This window comes from Misgurnus anguillicaudatus, chromosome 12, assembly GCF_027580225.2.
Source record: "Misgurnus anguillicaudatus chromosome 12, ASM2758022v2, whole genome shotgun sequence".
Taxonomy (NCBI): Eukaryota; Metazoa; Chordata; class Actinopteri; order Cypriniformes; family Cobitidae; genus Misgurnus; species Misgurnus anguillicaudatus.
The window spans coordinates 26,460,633-26,479,236 of NC_073348.2; the positions used below are offsets into that span (position 1 = coordinate 26,460,633).

At 38.6% G+C, this 18,604-nt stretch overlaps 2 protein-coding genes across 3 annotated transcripts; one reads left to right on the forward strand and one right to left on the reverse strand.

Moving 5' to 3' along the window:
* Positions 1-2,105: 2,105 nt before the first annotated feature.
* On the reverse strand, positions 2,106-10,173 carry proser1 (proline and serine rich 1). 2 transcript variants are annotated; one of them, XM_055208537.2, is made up of 12 exons: positions 9,657-10,173; positions 9,518-9,583; positions 9,347-9,415; positions 9,164-9,258; positions 8,985-9,078; positions 8,656-8,766; positions 8,429-8,512; positions 8,212-8,290; positions 7,740-7,832; positions 5,526-6,912; positions 3,200-3,335; positions 2,106-3,028 (listed from the first exon to the last, which is right to left on the reverse strand). In XM_055208537.2, the coding sequence occupies exons 1-12, from the start codon at positions 9,699-9,701 to the stop codon at positions 2,903-2,905; spliced, it is 2,385 nt and encodes a 794-aa protein (XP_055064512.1). In that variant the 5' UTR covers positions 9,702-10,173; the 3' UTR covers positions 2,106-2,902. The 2 variants fall into 2 exon arrangements, with proteins under 2 accessions (XP_055064512.1, XP_055064513.1); XM_055208538.2 differs by lacking the exon at positions 7,740-7,832.
* A 299-nt stretch (positions 10,174-10,472) lies between these two features.
* On the forward strand, positions 10,473-18,499 carry vps36 (vacuolar protein sorting 36 homolog). Its single transcript, XM_055208539.2, has 14 exons — positions 10,473-10,675; positions 11,071-11,139; positions 11,255-11,325; positions 11,414-11,528; positions 11,664-11,753; positions 12,772-12,858; positions 13,250-13,282; positions 13,355-13,432; positions 14,111-14,245; positions 14,476-14,541; positions 14,813-14,877; positions 15,136-15,220; positions 17,850-17,926; positions 18,027-18,499. The coding sequence occupies exons 1-14, from the start codon at positions 10,580-10,582 to the stop codon at positions 18,106-18,108; spliced, it is 1,149 nt and encodes a 382-aa protein (XP_055064514.1). The 5' UTR covers positions 10,473-10,579; the 3' UTR covers positions 18,109-18,499.
* The last annotated feature ends 105 nt before the right edge of the window (positions 18,500-18,604 follow it).

Here is an 18,604-nt window from a genome sequence, read left to right on the forward strand (position 1 = left end):
ATGTGACTGCTGTATGTCACAATACAATGGAAGAAAAACTAAGGTTGCGTTCAAAACAGGATATTTCCCAACAGAAGGGCACTTCGGGAAAGAGAACACCACATAAACAGTCGCTCCGGATAAATAGAAAATTAATTTGTTTTTTGCTCTATTCGCAAAGTGTATTTTATTTGGCCATGGTATGAGACACAATTGCACCACTTCCTCTCTTGAGTTTACTCATTAAGAAGTTGGTCTTTGAAGGGCCTAGGCATAGGGATGAACCTTTCAGATTAGTATGCGGGGTAAATCAAGGGTCAAGTGGAAACTTCTTTTTTATTGTATATGAATATAGATAACAACAATAGAGATATAACATTACATTGCACATTAATTCCATTAGTATTCAGTGTTAAATAGGTCGAGTGGAAACTTGTAGAGTCTCATGACTGTGATGTGTTAACAGTCTTTTATGAGTTTGTCATAACACATAAACTTCACCTTTTACCTACAAGCTGTGAAATGCAGCTGCTGTAACGTGACCAAAGTCTTGGGTGGAAAACAAATAATAAACTAATGTAACATTCTTGTTATTTAAAATTAACTTTTAAGTTATTTTATAACCTAAATACAACTCCAATGAGGCAGACACATGGATCACAGCGCCCCCTAAAGTGTGGTTCAGGGTTTTTTTTTAACATTCTGACTTTCATTGTTTGCAAGAAGCATCTTTGCAACCGTTTACGGTTTTGTCCAAAGTGGATTTTTGGCCAAAAAAAATGCTTGCATGTACTTGGAGGGTTTTGCTGCAAAATACAGTCAAATTTGTTAAAAACCAACGAAAGAAATTACTGAACCTAAACATAAGAGCCTGATAAAAAATTCTAATTTACAAGAAAACTTTGTGCACTTGGTTATACATCTGAACTCCTCGTTTGTTAAAGGATTACTCCACTTTCTTAAAAAATTCCAGATAATTTACTCACCGCCATGTCATTTAAAATGTTTATGTTTTACTTTGTTTAGTCAAGAAGAAATTAAGTTTTTTGAGGACAACATTCCAGAATTTTGATTTTTCATTTTAATAGACTTTATCGGACCTCAACGGTTTACAGTTTCAATGCAGTTTAAATTTGCAGTTTCAACCCATCTTCAAAGGTCTCTAAATGATCCCAAACGAGGCATAAGGGTCTTATCTAGCGAAACGATTTTCATTTTTGGCAAGAAAAATAAAAAAATTGTCCTTTTAAACCACAACTTAAATAACACATAATTGTGTAAGCACATGGAAAGGTCACGCGTTACTTAAAACGCACACTTGTGGACAATTTTAAACAATAAACTGACACAAGGACATTAATTGGTATCATTCGACATACAACAACATCAGAACGATCCTCTTTCTCCACCAATGGGGCGGTAGTTTCGCATACGTTATCATGGCCTTTTGATGACGCATTACGTGAGGTCACGCAGGCGCATCACACGGCCAGTGCAAGACGAGAAGTTGTGGTTTAAAAGTGCATTTTTTTTGCCAAAAATGACAATCGGTTCACTAGATAAGACCTTTATGCCTCGCTTGGGATCGTTTAGAGCCCTTTAAATCTGCGTTGAAACTGCAATTTTAAACTGCATTGAAACTGTAAACAGTTGAGGTCCAATAAAGTCTATTTTATTGAGTTTAATGCCTGTAATGCATTAGCAAACATGAACTAACAATAAACAATACTTCTATATAGTATAGTATAGTATAATGTGTGTGTGTGTGTGTGTGTGTGTGTGTTATATTGAATAATTTTAGTTCATATCAATTGCAGGGTTTTAAAATGCTGATTTTTTTTATCAATGTGAACATTAGGTAAAGTTCATATTAGCTAATACATTTAATAATGTTAACAAATGCAACCTTGTTGTAAAGCGTTGCCCAATATTCTAATAATGAAACGCACACATTAATGCAAAATTCATGTTAATTAAGTCATTTGCATAGTAGTTGCCTTTCCTGATAGTAGTACTGGCATTGGATCATTAATATTCTTCCTTGGGGTTTGCAATGTTCTCTAAAGTCCTGAACAGAAGAAATATTATGCAGACATTCAAAAATGAGAACTAAAAAAAAACAGAAGTTTCTGAAGAAAAAACTCTTTTTATTTCATTATACTGTTAGAACATACTAGACTAATCCTATCATATTATATTATATTATATAATAATGGTGGAAACAAATGGAGTTCTGCAGACTCTATGCAGTGGTCTGCACATCTTACAGTATACATGCAGACTGTGTGGTACTGAACAAAATTGCACAACTGTGTAAAATCAGTAACAATAAAGTTAACTTAAAATTGCAAAGAGAAAAGAATGTATTAAAAACAAAAAACAACTTCGAAGAAAATAACAAAACCCAGCTAAAAGTACAAATCGCAAACATTTGTCTTTACCCTTCTCAAAGGGTATTGACATGTACAGTATTTGAAAAAAGTCAAACTAACTCGCTAAGTGACGTGTCATGATACAGGAAAAACAGTATAGTAAAATTTAGACACCCACACAATTCACAGTTCATCTACTGGTGTATTTTTAAAAAATTCATTTATCATTAATAAATGACAGTGTTCATTTTATTAGGATTACTATGACGTTCAAATACGGTTAGGTCCCAATTACTTCTACAAGCAAAAATAATACTAAAGATAAGTATCCATCTTTATGATTCACATAACACACGCAAACGCTTTCCAGCCCTCAGAAGCATCTTTATCTTCTTTTATACACTTCTAGGAACTATAGAGGGTGCAGTCATTTCATCATTATTTTGACACACTTTTTTAAAGCACCATATTTCACGGCCCTCATCTTAGTTTCCTCAAATATCATTTACTCACAAACACACTCACACAAAATGTCTTTTCCCCATAAGTAGTTACTGCCATCCCAGAGATGGGTGCAGGCCTGGCTGTAGCTGGAAGCTGGGGCCGGCGGCTGCAGGGTAGTTTGTAAATCCGTTCGGCTGGGGTGCGTAACTGTCCAGTGCTGATGCAGAGTGTGCCTGTAATCATACACAACAAAGACATCAACTATTGTCACACACTACACGACATCAGCTATTATCGATCACAAGTAAAAGCTTGAGGCGTAGCTCATTATGTTTTTAAAAAAACTATATAAAAAAATTATGTAAAGCACAATAGATATAAAAAGTAACGTAAGGTTGCGTTACCTGCAAAAGTGCAGACTGCATGGCAGGGTTGTGTAAACCAGAGAGAGCTGCTGGAGATGCTGCAGTGGAGAAGCTGGGCATGCCTGGGGGAAAAGACAAGAGCCCTGGGAAAGCTCCTCCACCTGGGGCCTGGAGGCTACAGGTCAGCATGATAAAAAAGAAAAATTAGTAAATAATAATAATAATAATAATAAATAATAATAATAAATAATAATAATAATAATACAATAATAATAAAATAATAATAATAACAATAAAAAATACAATAATAATAATAAATAATAATAATAATAATAATAATAATAATAATAATAATAATAATAATAACATAACAATAATAAAATAATAATAACATAATAATAATAATAATACAAATATTATAACATAATAATAATATTAATAACATTAACATAACAATAATAAGGAAGACTAAGGGGGCGTGCACACCAAAGCTTTATTACGCAGCTAAAAACACCCGGCGGACGCCGACTGGCAGCTTTAATTCAACCGACTGGCAGCTTTCTTCAGATGAGCGCTTTGGTTGCTTTTATACTTTTGCTTTTTTATCAGTCGTTGAACGATGCGCTGGTTGGTTGTTGTAATATTTGTCCCACCCCTCCTCCACTCGGGGCCTGAAATTAACACCCGACCACGCGCCAAATGCGGGTGGATTTTGCAATTGGCGGGTAACACTGTCAATCTACCAGCCACATTGGCGGGTAGCCAATGCGAATCAGTGATGCGCGGGTCAATGTATAAACAACCCACTCCCGACCGACGTTTTCAACTAACCCGCCCGCAATTGTTTAAAATAGTTTTTAAACCCAACCGGCCGACATCGGCCCGAATATCATTAAAATATTTTTTGATGACTCGTAACCGGCACCCGCTCATTTCTTATCAACCCGCGCATATCACTGATGCAAATTGAGTGATTCATTGAGAGCATGCGACTGCTGTTTCGCAACGTTCATGCAATTGGAAAGAAGATGAGGCACTTCTCTGACTACGTTTGGATGTGCGAGTAAGTATTAAACTGTTGGTGAGATCATGAGAATGCAGTGCTGACATAGGCTACAGTACAATCACAGTTGCACAGGTGTGTAGTGCTGTGACGGATCAGAACTCTTGAGGTGTAAATTTTAGAGAGAGTTGCGCTACTGTCTTATACTGTAATAGATTAACATACATTTTGCGAATAGAGTAATGAAAAACAACGTACATGGGGCGTTTACGTGCGCAGTTGCTGCCCCCTGTGTCTCTGTGCGCGCGTGGGTTTAAGGGCACTCAATAGGGCACATCGGAGAGACAAGTTATTAAAAGCAAGCGTACATAAAATCTTTCTGCTCTTGACAGGGCACATATAAACAAAATGATCTCAACAGTATTCTTTTTCTAATAAAACATTTCTTTATGTCTTTCTAAACCCACCTGCCACAGTGGCTGGTGGTCAAAAAAGTTAACTTCAGGCCCTGCCCCCACTGTGATTGGACGGCCATGTGAAAACTAACATTGACGAGCTGAGCTTTTCACCCAAAGTTGAATATTTTTCAACTCTTGGCGCTCAGCGCTGGAAAAACCGGCAAGCGCTGGCTTTCAGCGTGGAAAAAAATCCCAGCTGCTGGCTTTTTTGAAAAACGCAGCGATTCCATTCCAAGCTTTGGTGTGCACGCCCTCTAATAGTCGCGTGATTTCCTAACGCAATACTGATTATCTTTTGATGACAAAAGGACTACTTAAGTTTGGTCATTTTACAGCCACTGCTATTCACATAAACTACACCCTAAAACCTTAAAAGTTCAATCTGAGCAGATAACACGTGTATTGCAGAATACTATAACAGTGTTTGACAGCTATAATTCATGTGCAAGTTCATGTTGCTGAGTGACCCAGTATCTAAATCTCAAGTCAAACAGACATGAGCATAAATGACTTTTCAGTGTTGACAGTGTTTCTTAAGAATAGGTAGTACTCTGATAGTACTAACAAGGAAAACTTTGGACTGCAGTTATGGAAACATCCAATTCTGTTCAAGTATGACAAACAGCCCACTTCTTATATTTACTATATAAAAAATGCTTAAACATATTCCCCTATTGAGCATATTCCCCTATTGAGCATCAAATTTTTATTTTACACTGATTTTAATCTTTGAGATGACCTTACTCAGTCAATATTAAAGATATCTAAATTATATTTTCACAGAAGGTCCTTTAAATTACCTAGGAAGGTTTTATGTAGAAAACAGTAATTACAAAAACTGTTTTTTACCATCAGGGTCACATTATGTCTAACCTCTCAACTTATCAAAAGAAGAAAAACATACCCAGCTTGGCCGACAAGTGCAGGGTTGAAGTTAGAGCTGAATGCAGAGGCGAATCCAGGAAGCACAGGGGAGGAGGACGGTACTCCCGCTGCGGCGGCTGCTGCGACTGCTGCTGCCTGGAGAGGTGCGACGGTGGCTACTGAGCAAGAGGCTCCTGGAAGCCCCATTAAAGACGAGAGGACTGGACTACCTGCTGCAGGAGGCCCCGAACCCCCAAAACCTGGGAAACTAGGATTCGGACCATGAGGAAGACCCGGAAACACGGATTGAGCAGTGGTCAATCCGAGGCCAAAGGGGGAGTGAGTAGGAGCACTAGAGTGAGCCAAACTTGAATAAACAGATGAGGTGGGAGGAGTAGGGGTGGACGGGGTAGAAATACCAGACTGGGCTCCTGGAAAAGGGGAGAGTGCGGAAAAATGTGAAGCAGACTGGGAGCCAAGAGCTGAGGTAAGACTATGGTGTCCGGATACACTGCTGGGTAGAGAGGGCTGTGGTGAGGCGGTGCCGTGGGGTGTGCCCATGGGTCGGGCAAGAACACCTGAGTTAGGCATTACCAGAGAGCTAAGAGAAGGGGTGCCAGACCTCGACGGTCCTTTGAAAGCGGAAGGAATGGGGCTGTTGCTTCCGCTGCCTCCACCATGACGTGCCATGGCGTGAGCATGTTGCTCGCTAAAGTATCCCCCAGCAGGACTCATAGATGGTTGGTTGGGCAGCATAGAAGTGGGCTTGGGACTGGGACTAGCAGAGGCTGTTGGTAAACCACTGACATTTTGCATGCTGGGAGTCAAGCGGCCAGGAGTAAGAGGGGACATGCCTGAGGGTGTGTAGCTACGGATTACTGAATGCGACTGGGTGGAGGGACCACCAGGGAATGAATGGGCCGACTGGGAATCTAGGGAGGTTGGGTAGCCCTTCTTTGATTGTAAACCCATAGCAGCTCCATGAGGAGTCGAGGGATCACCAGTCACCCTGGGTGTAGGTGTGTGGCCACCTGAAGGTGTTTCCGAGCGGGTTCCACCTTGAAAGGGAGAGGGAGGGAAGTTTGGCCCTGGTGTACCACATGGTGTTCCAGATGGGGTTTTAATGACAGAAGGGGTATTTCTACCAGAAGGGGGCATGACAGAAAATGGGGAGGAAGGTGCCGTGTGGCCACTGGAGTTAGAGGCAACATGGGGGGAACCAGCTGGGACAGGAGGGCCTTTGATGACTGAGGGTGAGGGGGCAGGAGCAGGGGATGGGACCATGCCAGCGAACACCGGAGTGATTGGTGTGGTAGGCTGAGGTTGTGAGGTGCCAGGGGTTGCTGGAGTAGAGCTATGAGGAGAAATTGCAGGTGTCCCAGAAATGTTGGAGGTTTGATTTTGCTGAGAGGCAGGTCGGCTGTAACCTAAAAATATAGAATTGGCAAAAATGTAGAAATTGATATTTATATTTTTATACAAAATGAAGACACGCACCACATGCATTCAAGTTTATTAGTAATGCATTAAGAGAGAAAAAAGCAAAACAGAACACCGGAAATCGACACTGTAGCTGCACCATAAGAGACACAATGCTGTAGAGCAAGCACTCATTGTGTAAACACTCATTTAAAAATCCCATGAAATGCTTTTGGGTGTGGTTTCTTCCTGTGTCTCGTGCATTTATGGAAAACATATGAAAAAAGTATGAACGTTAACGCAACCACAGACAAACAAACAATGATGATGATGATGATGTCATCACTTTATAAAACTTTTTTTTTTAAACTTTATTAGTAAAATTAAGAGATGACAGTAAACCATATGGGGTGAGAGAGTGGGAAATAGGTTTTGAGAAAAGATCACAAGCAGAACAAGAACCACAAAAAAAATTCACATTCTTTGATTTCATGGAGTTTTTAAAATGCATGGCACAATGCATCGGTGTGAGTCGTTGCATACAGATATTAACAGCCACTTGTGTTTGTGATTTAAAAGAATCAGATGTTTAGTGAGCATGACAAGTATACTGTAATATTCATTCTTGATACAGTGCTTTACCGTGACATATAAAAATGACTAGATCAGCCCGGCTAGATCAGAAAAAGACCCTTGAAGAGATTTTAAATTTCATGTTATCAATACTGCAGGCAGATTAAGAGCATGCGCCGGTGAGATAGCGTCTACAGACAGCATGGCATTGCAGCTGTTAAAGGCAGCACACGGCGCTAGCAACAGCAACTGCATGTTGTACCTGCCGAACTGGGAGTGGCTCGGTAGGGTGGGGGTGGCACATTGGCGGTGATGACCCCACCCCTTGACACCAGACCTGCGTTGTTGTACGCACCTGAGCAGCATCCGGGGAAAAGGGTAAGAATATTTTGTAATGTTGGATGAATAAGAACATCCAGCCCCTTGCAAACTTTTGTGTGTGCGCATAAAGGCATACATGGCTTATCAACAATTAAGTTTTAAGTACAAAATAGCGTTATTGTATCAAACTAATCTCAAACTATCAAATTTGATGTTCAAGTCTCATGGCTGTATTTTTCAAGTACTTTTGGTGCCCATAAAATTCCATTGATAGTGCATTACTGTTTGTAAGATTAAGATTTTTGTTTGTTGTCACAAACTGGGGGGGCAAGAATTCTTTATGCAGTTTAAACCTGAACATTTTTGGTAATAGCCCAATCCCTTCTGTGTAATCCAAAGAAACAAGTTCTTACTTGGGGCGATTGTTGCGTGTGGCCGGCAAGGTGGAATAGGGTACGGCACAGGTCTGTGTGGATTGTATGTTGATGGTGACGGTTGATAAGAGAGTAAAACAATGATTAACAACAAAATATAACATGTTTCTACTCTTCCAGATTTAGCCATTAAAGACAATAAGCATTAAGAAAAAAACATGTATATGGTAAGTAACACCTGTTCAGTAAAACATACCGGTTTGCTTGCTCCGAGGATCCGCGCTACAATCCCCTTTCCATCCAGGATAACATCATCTCCATCCTTTTTGCCAGGAATTCCCTGTAAAGGTCCAATAAAAACAAGATTAACGTTAAAGAGCTTCTCTTAAACAAACAGCCTGAAATTAATATGCAATCAGCATTTAAAAGCGAATACATACTGTAACATGTTTATTTTTGTTATAAGAGGGTGGAAAAACTCACAGGAAATGTTCCAGTAACCTTGCTGGGTTTGCCTTTGGGATAAGGGTTCCCTGGGATCATCCCGCAGGATGAAATCATAGCTACTGGAGCTTTACATCCCACCTTACATACCTGAACACCATACAAAACCACAAACAAAGTGGATTAAAATCACTGAATACAGGTTTAAGTGGAATCCAAAACATTTTGGGATCTGATCACTTAAACTTCAATTTTACTCATGTTAGTAGTACCATTTGTAAATGTACTTCATTTTAATCTACATTTATTCAAAGTCTGCATATGACCAGAGTATGTAAATTTACACAAAGGAGTAAGTAAAGTTTAACCTGCTCTAGGATCCTTCTTGCTCGTTTCTTCTCAGACAGTTGAATACGAAATACATCCTCCACCGGACGGTAGTTTTGAGCATCACAAATATTTCTGTCCAGAGAACAAAACAACCGTTAATGCATTAACAGTTGTATGGATATTTATTGATTTGTAATTTCCATAAGGTGCAACTTACAAAGCTATGAGTTCCAGCACCACAAGTCTGTCCTTTGAGAATGTGAAAGTATTAAGGATGTTTGCGACCTTTGTTGTTGGAATTGCAACCATTTTCTGGGGGAAGCAAATGTAATCAAATTTTTTTGAGCAACAAAACAAGTCCAAGTATGCAAGTATTTAAAATGAGTGGGGCATAACTTACATGTTGCAAGGCTTTGACTGCTTTAATTTGTGGCTCCGCCCATGAAAAGTATTTCAGAATGTCAATCACCTGAGAGGGAGGGAGTGGGTTTGACAGGTAATGAGATGCAAAATTCTGCATTATTTTTTATCACTAACATGCAGGTGACTTTGTATTAGTATTTTTACATACCTGCTCACTGGAAAAATACCCATGAACCTGTTCTATAGCTTTGATTCGCTGATCTGTCAAAACACACTTAAGAAAAAACAACAACATTAAAGTGTTATATAAAAAATAATTTAAAGAGAAATCTTAAATGAAATGTTACCTTTCTGATTTCGTCCAAGACGATGTCAAAAGATTTCTTGTCCATCTCTGTCGATGATCTGATCACTCAATCGATTACCAATACCTCTTACAGCATCTCAATGACAACTTCATACAGTACCTGGCTGCTAGTATAATCCACAGCACAGCTTTAAATAAAATTTAGCTTCTGGGGCCCAATACTACCTTTTAGCCAAGATTAGTGCATATCTGGAAACCTCAGTGTGTAAAACAGGGTTTGTGGACAAGCATCACTGACATGAGGAACAACAATAGTCCAATGCTAAATCCACACAGTCTTCAAATGCATAATTTTTCACATATATGCATGTCTTGTATCATATCTGCGCGATTACTAGTGTCTCCGCTGTTGCCCAAGCTCATCGTTTTCTCGTTGATTTACTTCAGTAAGATATATTTTCGCTGTTTGTTGGTGTTTAGCAGAGATGCTAAAGGATGCTTGTCGTGTGCGACTTTATTTGTCAGGACCCCGGCATTAAAGGGAATGTTCATAAATACGCCTTAGGATCAGTTAACACTGTATTTTCCAATAAACCATTCTCTCATTGGCATTTTTTAAGTATTTAGGTATGTATCTATTTTTATAATGTATTTTTTATTTTCGTGAATATTGGACACCTTAGGCTGAGTTATGTATACAAATCTAAAAATAAGAATAACAATACATTAATATATGATTTCGTTGAATTATTTTTTAAAGATTAACCTTTTATTCATTATTGTTAATGGATTTATAAAATACATATTAAATAAAGTAGAAGAACAGAAGAAAGTTTTGAATGAATCGTCACATTTTAGACAGGCGCGTAATCAGACACCTAAGCGGAAGTAAACAGTTGTAGCTTGATATGTCATATGCTTTAGTTCTCTGGTTATTTACTAATATTTAATTGTTTTGATAAAATGGACCGATTTTCTTGGTCAAATGGACTTCTTGAGATGAACGAAACGTTAGTAATTCAGCAAAGAGGAGTGCGACTATACGATGGGGAAGACAAGGTATTTCAGTAACGTTAGTTCATACACTGCGTGCATAATTATTTTAAGTGAATATTTATGCTGGACGAAATTAATCGTGGAATTGAATTGGTAAAATATGTTTGGGAAAAAAAATGATCGAAATATTGACTTGCATTATGCGCAGTCTAGTTGCGCAAAGTTATAAAGTGACAGATTGTCAGTGAATAGTAAATTTATATTTAAAAAAAAACATTTGAGATTATGTAGTTCTTATGTTGCTAATTTGTTGCAGATAATGAATGCAGATGTTGCCACGTTGATTTAAGGTGTTTAAAGATATGTAAAAATGTTCATATCAAATGGGTAGTTGGTATTGGTACAGCAAGGGCAAATGTTGTATAATTTACAAGTCTCGTTTGTTTCCTCAATGACAGGCTAAACTTGATGTGGGAATTGTTCTTCTCAGTACACATCGCTTGCTTTGGAGAGACCAAAAGAACAATGTAATGTCATTTTAAGTATCTTTAACCCTTCTGATATTTAATCATGCCCAGTTTAATTGATGATCGAATCAGTTTGAATACTGACACTTACTGACACTTGTTTTTCTCACTGTAGGAATGCTGTATGTGCATACCTTTGTCACAGGTTATATTCTTTGAAGAGCAAGCAGCAGGCATTGGTAAAAGGTGACTCTCCACCGGTTTTAATAGTATTATGTGATTGATGTATTATAATTTTCAGTGTTGTATAAACTATTGCTTTTAAACCCTGCAGTGCCAAAATTGTCATCCACCTGCATCCGACCCCCGAAAATAAGGAGCCAGGCCCATACCAGCTGAGCAAGTATTCTTATATAAAGCTGTCTTTCAAGGAACATGGGCAGATTGAGGTCAGTAATTTATAAAGCATTAATATTTGAATTTAGATATAGGTTTTCTTCATTGTGTATGTAGCTTATAAGTTTGTTAGCACAATATCCAATTTGCAGTTATGGCATGTAACCTATGTGCTGTTCGATATGTAGTTTTACAGACGTCTAACAGAGGAGTTGACTCAGAAACGATGGGAGAATACACCTGTATCACAGCCTATACCCACAGGAACAGGACCCAAGGTCAGAGGTCACATTATTCAGTAGTGTCAGCTTGACTAAGACTTTGTGTGATATGTGAAAGAATACTTTCTGCATTCAAACTGGGGTTGCACGGCGATTAGTCGTGATTAATCTGTTGCAGAGTGGGGGTTTTTGTTTGCATTGTATATGTGTGTGAACTGCGAGTAATAATAATTATATATAAATATGCACACATGTATGTATAATTTTAAGAAAAAAATATATTTATATATTAAGCATTTATATCTAATATAAATTATACATAAATATATACAAATGTATATACACATGTAAACATTTCTTAAATATATACATGCATGTGTGTGTGTTTATTTATTTATACAATTTTATTATACACAGTACACACACATAAATTATGTAAACAAAAACTTTTATTCTGCAATAGATTAGTCGCGATTAATCGTTATGCAGCCCTAATTTAAACCTGAATATATTGAGTTTTTTTTTTATGATAGTGGTTGTTATATATATTTTTTTATTTAATTATTATGTTAAGTAATAGACATTTGAAAATGTCTGTTATAACAACAAATATATATAAGACATGTAAAAGTAAAATAAACTGACAAAATGACATTACAATCAAAATCCCTGCCATCCATATCTGAAAACATTTGTAATGATTTTGAATAAATAATCATGTAGTATCATTTGGATCCTCTTGGTGGCACTGTGATATACTCTTGCCATTTGATTAACCAATACTGTTACACTTGTAATGGTTGTAAATACAAATATTTGCACAATGGTTTTCACTTACTTTTGCTTTGTCAGTCTGTTATGATATCAGTATGATATATATAGTTTTCAGTATTTGTATGGATTGCAAATAGATTGCAAATGCAGCACTTAAAGATTGTGGCTTGTGAGTAAATCCTTGGCAAACTCTTTCCTTCCTTACCCTTTGTTATTTGTTTTCATGTATGTTTTATGACTGATTGTTTGTGTGTGTGTGTGTCTAACAATGTGAAGGGTACTTTTTTCTGTGGTTCTGTAGGCAGGAAAGACACGCGCTGTTGGAATTGTGGGTATTGAACGGAAGCTGGAGGAGAAGAGAAAAGAGACGGATAAAAATATTTCAGAGGTAAGAGAGATTAAAACAGATTCAGAAAGACCTACATAAAGAAATTAAGAATAAACATACTAAAATATGATCCACATGACTACGCTTGAGGTAAATGCACAGGAAACATGTGCCCCCTCTTCTGATTGGACCCTGATGTTAAAAGTGGCGCCCTGCTTTTAATGCTATATGACCTCATGACTCTGATTAGGCTTCCTGGCACAGATATAATAAGAGATGAAAAGAGAGTACACTGGGATATCCTGTAGGTGTGGGTACACAGAGTGATTTAAAAATGATTACAACCTCTGATAAGGGGTAGAAAAAAATACAAGGTATTAATAAAAGACTGGTGTTTTCAGGATGTGTTTGGATGTAGTGATAATTTCATTATTTCTCTTCTTTTTGTCAGGCCTTTGAAGATCTCAGCAAACTCATGGAAAAGGTCAGTTTCAGTAGGCCAGTAGGTCAATTTCAAGTTTATCTATGTTTTATGACTCACTATCTCCCCCCGCAGGCCAAAGAGATGGTGGAGCTCTCCAAATCCATTGCCAATAAAATCAAAGACAAACAGGGTGACATCACAGAAGATGAGGTGAGCTTCTGGGAGTGGTTGCAAGTTGTGACATCTTGTTGGTGGTCCACTGTGGAAGAAAGAGCAAAACAGTATATCACCTGTTGAAATATTTGATTTATTTTAGCCAATCACATTTGTATAAAAACTTTGCCCTTCAAATAGGCTATTTCATGCAAAGTCAATGCATTGATCCCTTTAAAGTGATATACTTTTCAGATAACATTTGGCTGTCCAGTGTTACTGTTAGTAAGGTTTTGTGTTTTATTTGATCATCACAAAATGTTTTATAGCAGATATATCAGTACTTTCCCGTCTTACAATGCATATTTGTATTATGTGTCATGTTCTGTGCCACTGAAGTGTCTATACATTTAAAGCTCGGCAAACATTAGCAGCATAATCCGCATTGAGCTCAGTAATTCTGGTTGCTCACAACACACACTTGGGTGTTTCACAATAAGGAGATAAAAAAATAGGCTGGTTTTTAGGATTGAGCACATATGGTGCACACTAGGTACAGGATAATGAAATGGATGCATACCATTTTTTGCATTTATTTTAAACGCTGGCATGCTAAAATTGGATATGCTGCCAAACATTCAAATATAATTTTTTACAAATAATTTTAAGAAGATGTGTTTAGTGTTGTAGAGTTGCAGTTGTATTTTTCTCATGCCTGTTTGTGCTACCTGACAGACTATCCGCTTCAAGTCATATTTGCTAAGTATGGGCATAGCCAACCCAGTGACCAGAGAAACACACGGTTCAGGCACACAGTACCACATTCAGCTCGCAAAACAGCTCGGGGACATGCTGCAAGCGCCACTGGAGGTAATGACCTTACTGTTTTATATACTTGCACGACAATCATGTTTATCAGGAAGCCATGCATGCTCATTTGGGTATGTGTGTTGTTATACTGAAGGGGGTTTGATTTACGTGACATAATTTCCTTATAGCATGGGTCTATAGTTTACCTAGACTTTAAAATGATGGCTATTGCTTGCTGGACTGTGATATATTGTGTTGTCTGCTGCTCTCTGTCCATCGGTCACTCTTAGGAGCGTGGAGGTATGATGGCGCTTACTGAGGTGTACTGTCTGGTGAACAGAGCCCGAGGGATGGAGGTAAGATGCACCTTCACACGTACATGGTTGGTGCTTAATCCAAGCCAATCTTACAGTAATCTTCTGTCCAGCTGCATTAAGTATGACAGTCATCTGGAGAGACACAAACATTCTGTCATCATTACGCTATGTTTAAGTAAATTGGTAGTAATGAATTTTATTTTAAATTGAAAAACTAGACTTCAGTAACACATGAGACATGAATGTAATGTAATGCAAAATATATCTGGTGATTCATTTCAAAAAGTCAAACTTTGAATATTCTTCTCAGCTTCTCTCTCCAGAGGACTTGGTCAATGCCTGCAAGATGTTTGAATCACTTAAGCTCCCTCTGCGGTAAGGCTACGAACATTTGTATGTGTGTAGATCAGGCTTTGTTGGCAAAAGCAGGTCAGTGTGGGATCGGTCAGCCACTTCCTGGCAGACTTCCTGTTTTCAGGATCCATGTCCGCCCTCTGTCTTAGCTTTTCACCTTTTAAAAGAAAGCAACAGTTTGAGTCACCGACCGCAATGCTTACTATTAAATTTCATTTCGGTTGCAATCCTTTTAGGGTCTTACAGCGACCAACAACAGGGTGTTTTCTATTTCTCTAGGTTGCGAATATTCGACAGCGGGGTGATGGTGGTTCAGCTTCAATCCCACAGTGAGGAGGAGATGATTGCCTCAGCTCTAGATAATGTGAGTGTCATGCCATCATATCCAAACCTCTCATCTGTGAAATCACTTGTGGGCCTTCAAACATCATGCAGTAACTTGTCATTTTTATTGTGGGTTTCTGAAGTGGAAATTGGAGCAGATCTGCGACCACAAACTTGTACAGCCAATACTTCCCCGTCAATTGAATAGTTACTGTTAGGAGTTTACACCGTACTATAAGAAACTAATCGCTGGTGTTCGAAGTCTTCATTATATGAAATGAACTACCTCGGACAAGACACAGCTAGCAGATGTGTTGGGGGTGGTGGTGGTGTTTTAGGTCAAAGGGCTGGAACAAGAGGCGTGTCAGATTAGAAATTTCCATCCCTGAAGAGTGCAAGACAGATGTGGTAAAAAAAGAGAAATGTTCAAATGAGCAAATACATTTAAAGATTTCTGAGAGTTCAGTGTGGAGCAGCAAATATTGCTTTACTCACTAAATATAGTGAATCTCATATAACAAGGCATGAACATGTTTAAATAATAATTAACCCTAGAATCACAAAGAAATAAAAAAATTAAACCTACTTTAAAGGGACACTTGACTCTTCCAAAATATGCTCACCTTCCAGCTCCCCTAGAGTTAAACATTTGATTTTTACTGTTTTGGAATCCATTCAGCTGATCTCCGGGTCTGGTAGTACCACTTTTAGCATAGCTTAGCACAATCCATTGAATCTAATTAGACCATTAGCATCACGCTAAAAAATAACCAAAGAGTTTAGATATTTAAAACTTGACACTTCTGTAGTTACATCGTGTACTAAATAATGCTGTGTTTACACCAGCCGCGGTAGAGGCGTGAAGCGCGAGTGATTTCAATGTTAAGTAAATGAGAAGACGCATTGACACTCGTCTGGAGGTCTCGGTGCGCAGATGAGACGTCTAGTTCCTTCAAATGGCGCGAATTGAGAGGTACACGCGAATGGTGCTTTTTGCATTTTGCTTTTGACGCGAATTGGCGGCTGACTATTGAACTTTGCCGGAATTTCGTGCCGCGTTAACCAATAAGGAGCCTGCTTGCTGCTGTGGCGGCAGCCACGCCCGGAGTCACTCATTCAACCTGAAGGAACGCTTGATATTGTCCGTGAGCAGTCATCCGGAGCTATACGACCCAAGTTCATATTTTATATAGAGTCAGGAATAAAAGGACCTCGCTTGAAAGACTGTCAGTGAGGACATCGGGCAACCTGGACGTTTATTGACCCGTGCCATTTATTTTCCCCTATAGTAAGGTTACCAAATACAAACCGGTAACTCTCTCGATAAATGCACAATCAACATCAGTCATCTTGCAAACAGACAACCGCATAGCACTTGCCCCTCCCACAAGAAGCGGATTTTGCCTTTGACCACGTCAAATGCTTGCTTTTTCCGCGCGTCTACTTCGCTCCAGACGTGCGAATGCATTCAGACTGTTCAAGCGCAAACTAGACGCGATTTTAATGCCTGAAACGCGGTTGGTGTAAACCATAGACCGTAAAAAATATTCACGTAGTGTCTGTGACGTCACCCATTGGTTTGTGAAGATTGCTTTTGAAGCTTAAAGTAGGCGTTGCCTGCTGTCGCCATCTTGGCCGCGCGTCCCTGCGCATTACTCGCGGAAAACCAAAAATGGTTAAAGAGGCGGGACATGGGTGAAGCTGATGTGAAACCACGCCCGCCTAGCGCGAGTCTAGTGACAGCAGTGGCTGTTATACCCATCACTCAAGTGGCCACGCCCTTAATTATGCAGAAGTATAAGACTTAATATAAAAACGGATGAGTTACAAAAAAATTCACCCACCTCACAGTTGTCATGAAGGGCAAAATTAGCTATATAGGCCAAAAAAACTTTTTGTACCAGGCTGTAAACATATTATTTTCTACTGTAAAGTTGGCCATTTTTAACATGGGAGTCTATGGGAATTGACTCCCTTTTGGAGCCAGCCTCAAGCGGCCAGTCGATGAATTGCAGTTTAAGTCACTTCCATGTTGGCTTCATTAGAGAGATCGGAAGGTTGCCCCTCGGTGTAAACGCAGCATAAGACCGATATTACGCAGCGCCTGAAAATAGTCCCCTGCTATTGAAAGTAACCAAGGGGACTATTTTGGGCATTGCGTAATATCACTACGCCTGCTGCAGCCATGTTACATCAGCAAAGTCCTTGATTATTACGACAGAATGAGAGTATAGTTCCTAGCCATTTTCTGTTGGTCTTAGTAAACAATGTAACTATACAGAAGAGTCAAGTTTTAAACAGGAGAAATATCAAAACTCTTTGGTTATTTTTTGGCGCAGTGCTAATGGTCTAATCAGATTCAATGGATTATGCTAAGCTATGCTAAAAGTGGTACCGCCAGACACGGAGATCAGCTGAATGGATTCCAAAACAGTAAAAATCTAATGTTTGGCTCTAGAGGATCTGGAGAATGAGCATATTTTCAAAAAAGTGGAGTTCCCTTTAAGAAAATTTCCCCATAAGCTTTGTGACACATATCTTTATAAAAACATACACTGTAAAAAAATGCATCATATTAGCTTTCGCAGATAATCCAGAAGCACATGCCAGTGGTTATAATGGACATCCATCTGATTTAACTGCGGTTTACTTTGGCTCCTGTATCCTAGGTGACTGATAAGGGCTCCCTTACAGCCGAAGAGTTTGCCAAGTTGTTAGGACTCTCAGTTCTTCTTGCTAAAGAGCGGTACTGTCTGTTTATTTGCTGAAATCACATTGCTAATATAAATATTATATAATTGTTTTATGTATAATAATATTTATGTCACTATATCTTTCTTTCACAGGTTGTTATTAGCGGAAAAAATTGGTCACTTATGCCGCGACGATTCAGTGGAAGGTCTGCGTTTTTACCCAAACCTGTTCTGACGCATGCTGCTGATATATTATCGACCGTGACCCTGGGGTTCTTCCTGCCGGACTCAGATCTCATTCAGAACAGAGCTGATAAAATGATAAGCACTTGCTCTGGACATAGGAGGCACCTACTTTCTACTGTTTTAATGTCAATAGCGTCTTTCATAAATGTTGGTTGAGGTACTTGCGTGTTTATCTGCAATCCATAGGACTGTTTGGCCTAAAGCAGGCTTTATATGTCATCATGTGTTCTCATGCTGTTGGATTTCAGAGAACTCTGTAAAACTTTAATTGCCAACATAAACTGAATATTTGGTGAGAGCATTGTTACATGTCTTGGCCAGTGAAAGTTGGTTCAACATTACCACACATTTACAAATTATTAAATATTTTGTATCATTGAGTTTAATGTGGTTTTTCTTTTAATGCATAGCTGCTGCAAACTTTCTACTGTAAATTATTTTCATTGGAGGTCTCTATATGAACTGGTATTAGTGATAAATTATTG

Excerpts from the sequence above, each read along its gene's own strand:
- vps36 (XM_055208539.2), top strand. The coding sequence starts at position 10,580 with ATGGACCGATTTTCTTGGTCAAATGGACTTCTTGAGATGAACGAAACG. Across the intron at positions 11,326-11,413 it reads GCAGCAGGCATTGGTAAAAG|TGCCAAAATTGTCATCCACC; the intron begins GTGACTCTCCAC and ends TAAACCCTGCAG. Across the intron at positions 14,246-14,475 it reads TGCTGCAAGCGCCACTGGAG|GAGCGTGGAGGTATGATGGC; the intron begins GTAATGACCTTA and ends GGTCACTCTTAG.
- proser1 (XM_055208537.2), bottom strand. The coding sequence starts at position 9,701 with ATGGACAAGAAATCTTTTGACATCGTCTTGGACGAAATCAGAAAG. Across the intron at positions 8,291-8,428 it reads TCCTCGGAGCAAGCAAACCG|TCACCATCAACATACAATCC; the intron begins GTATGTTTTACT and ends TCTTATCAACCG. Across the intron at positions 3,336-5,525 it reads GCACTTGTCGGCCAAGCTGG|CCTCCAGGCCCCAGGTGGAG; the intron begins GTATGTTTTTCT and ends GCTGACCTGTAG.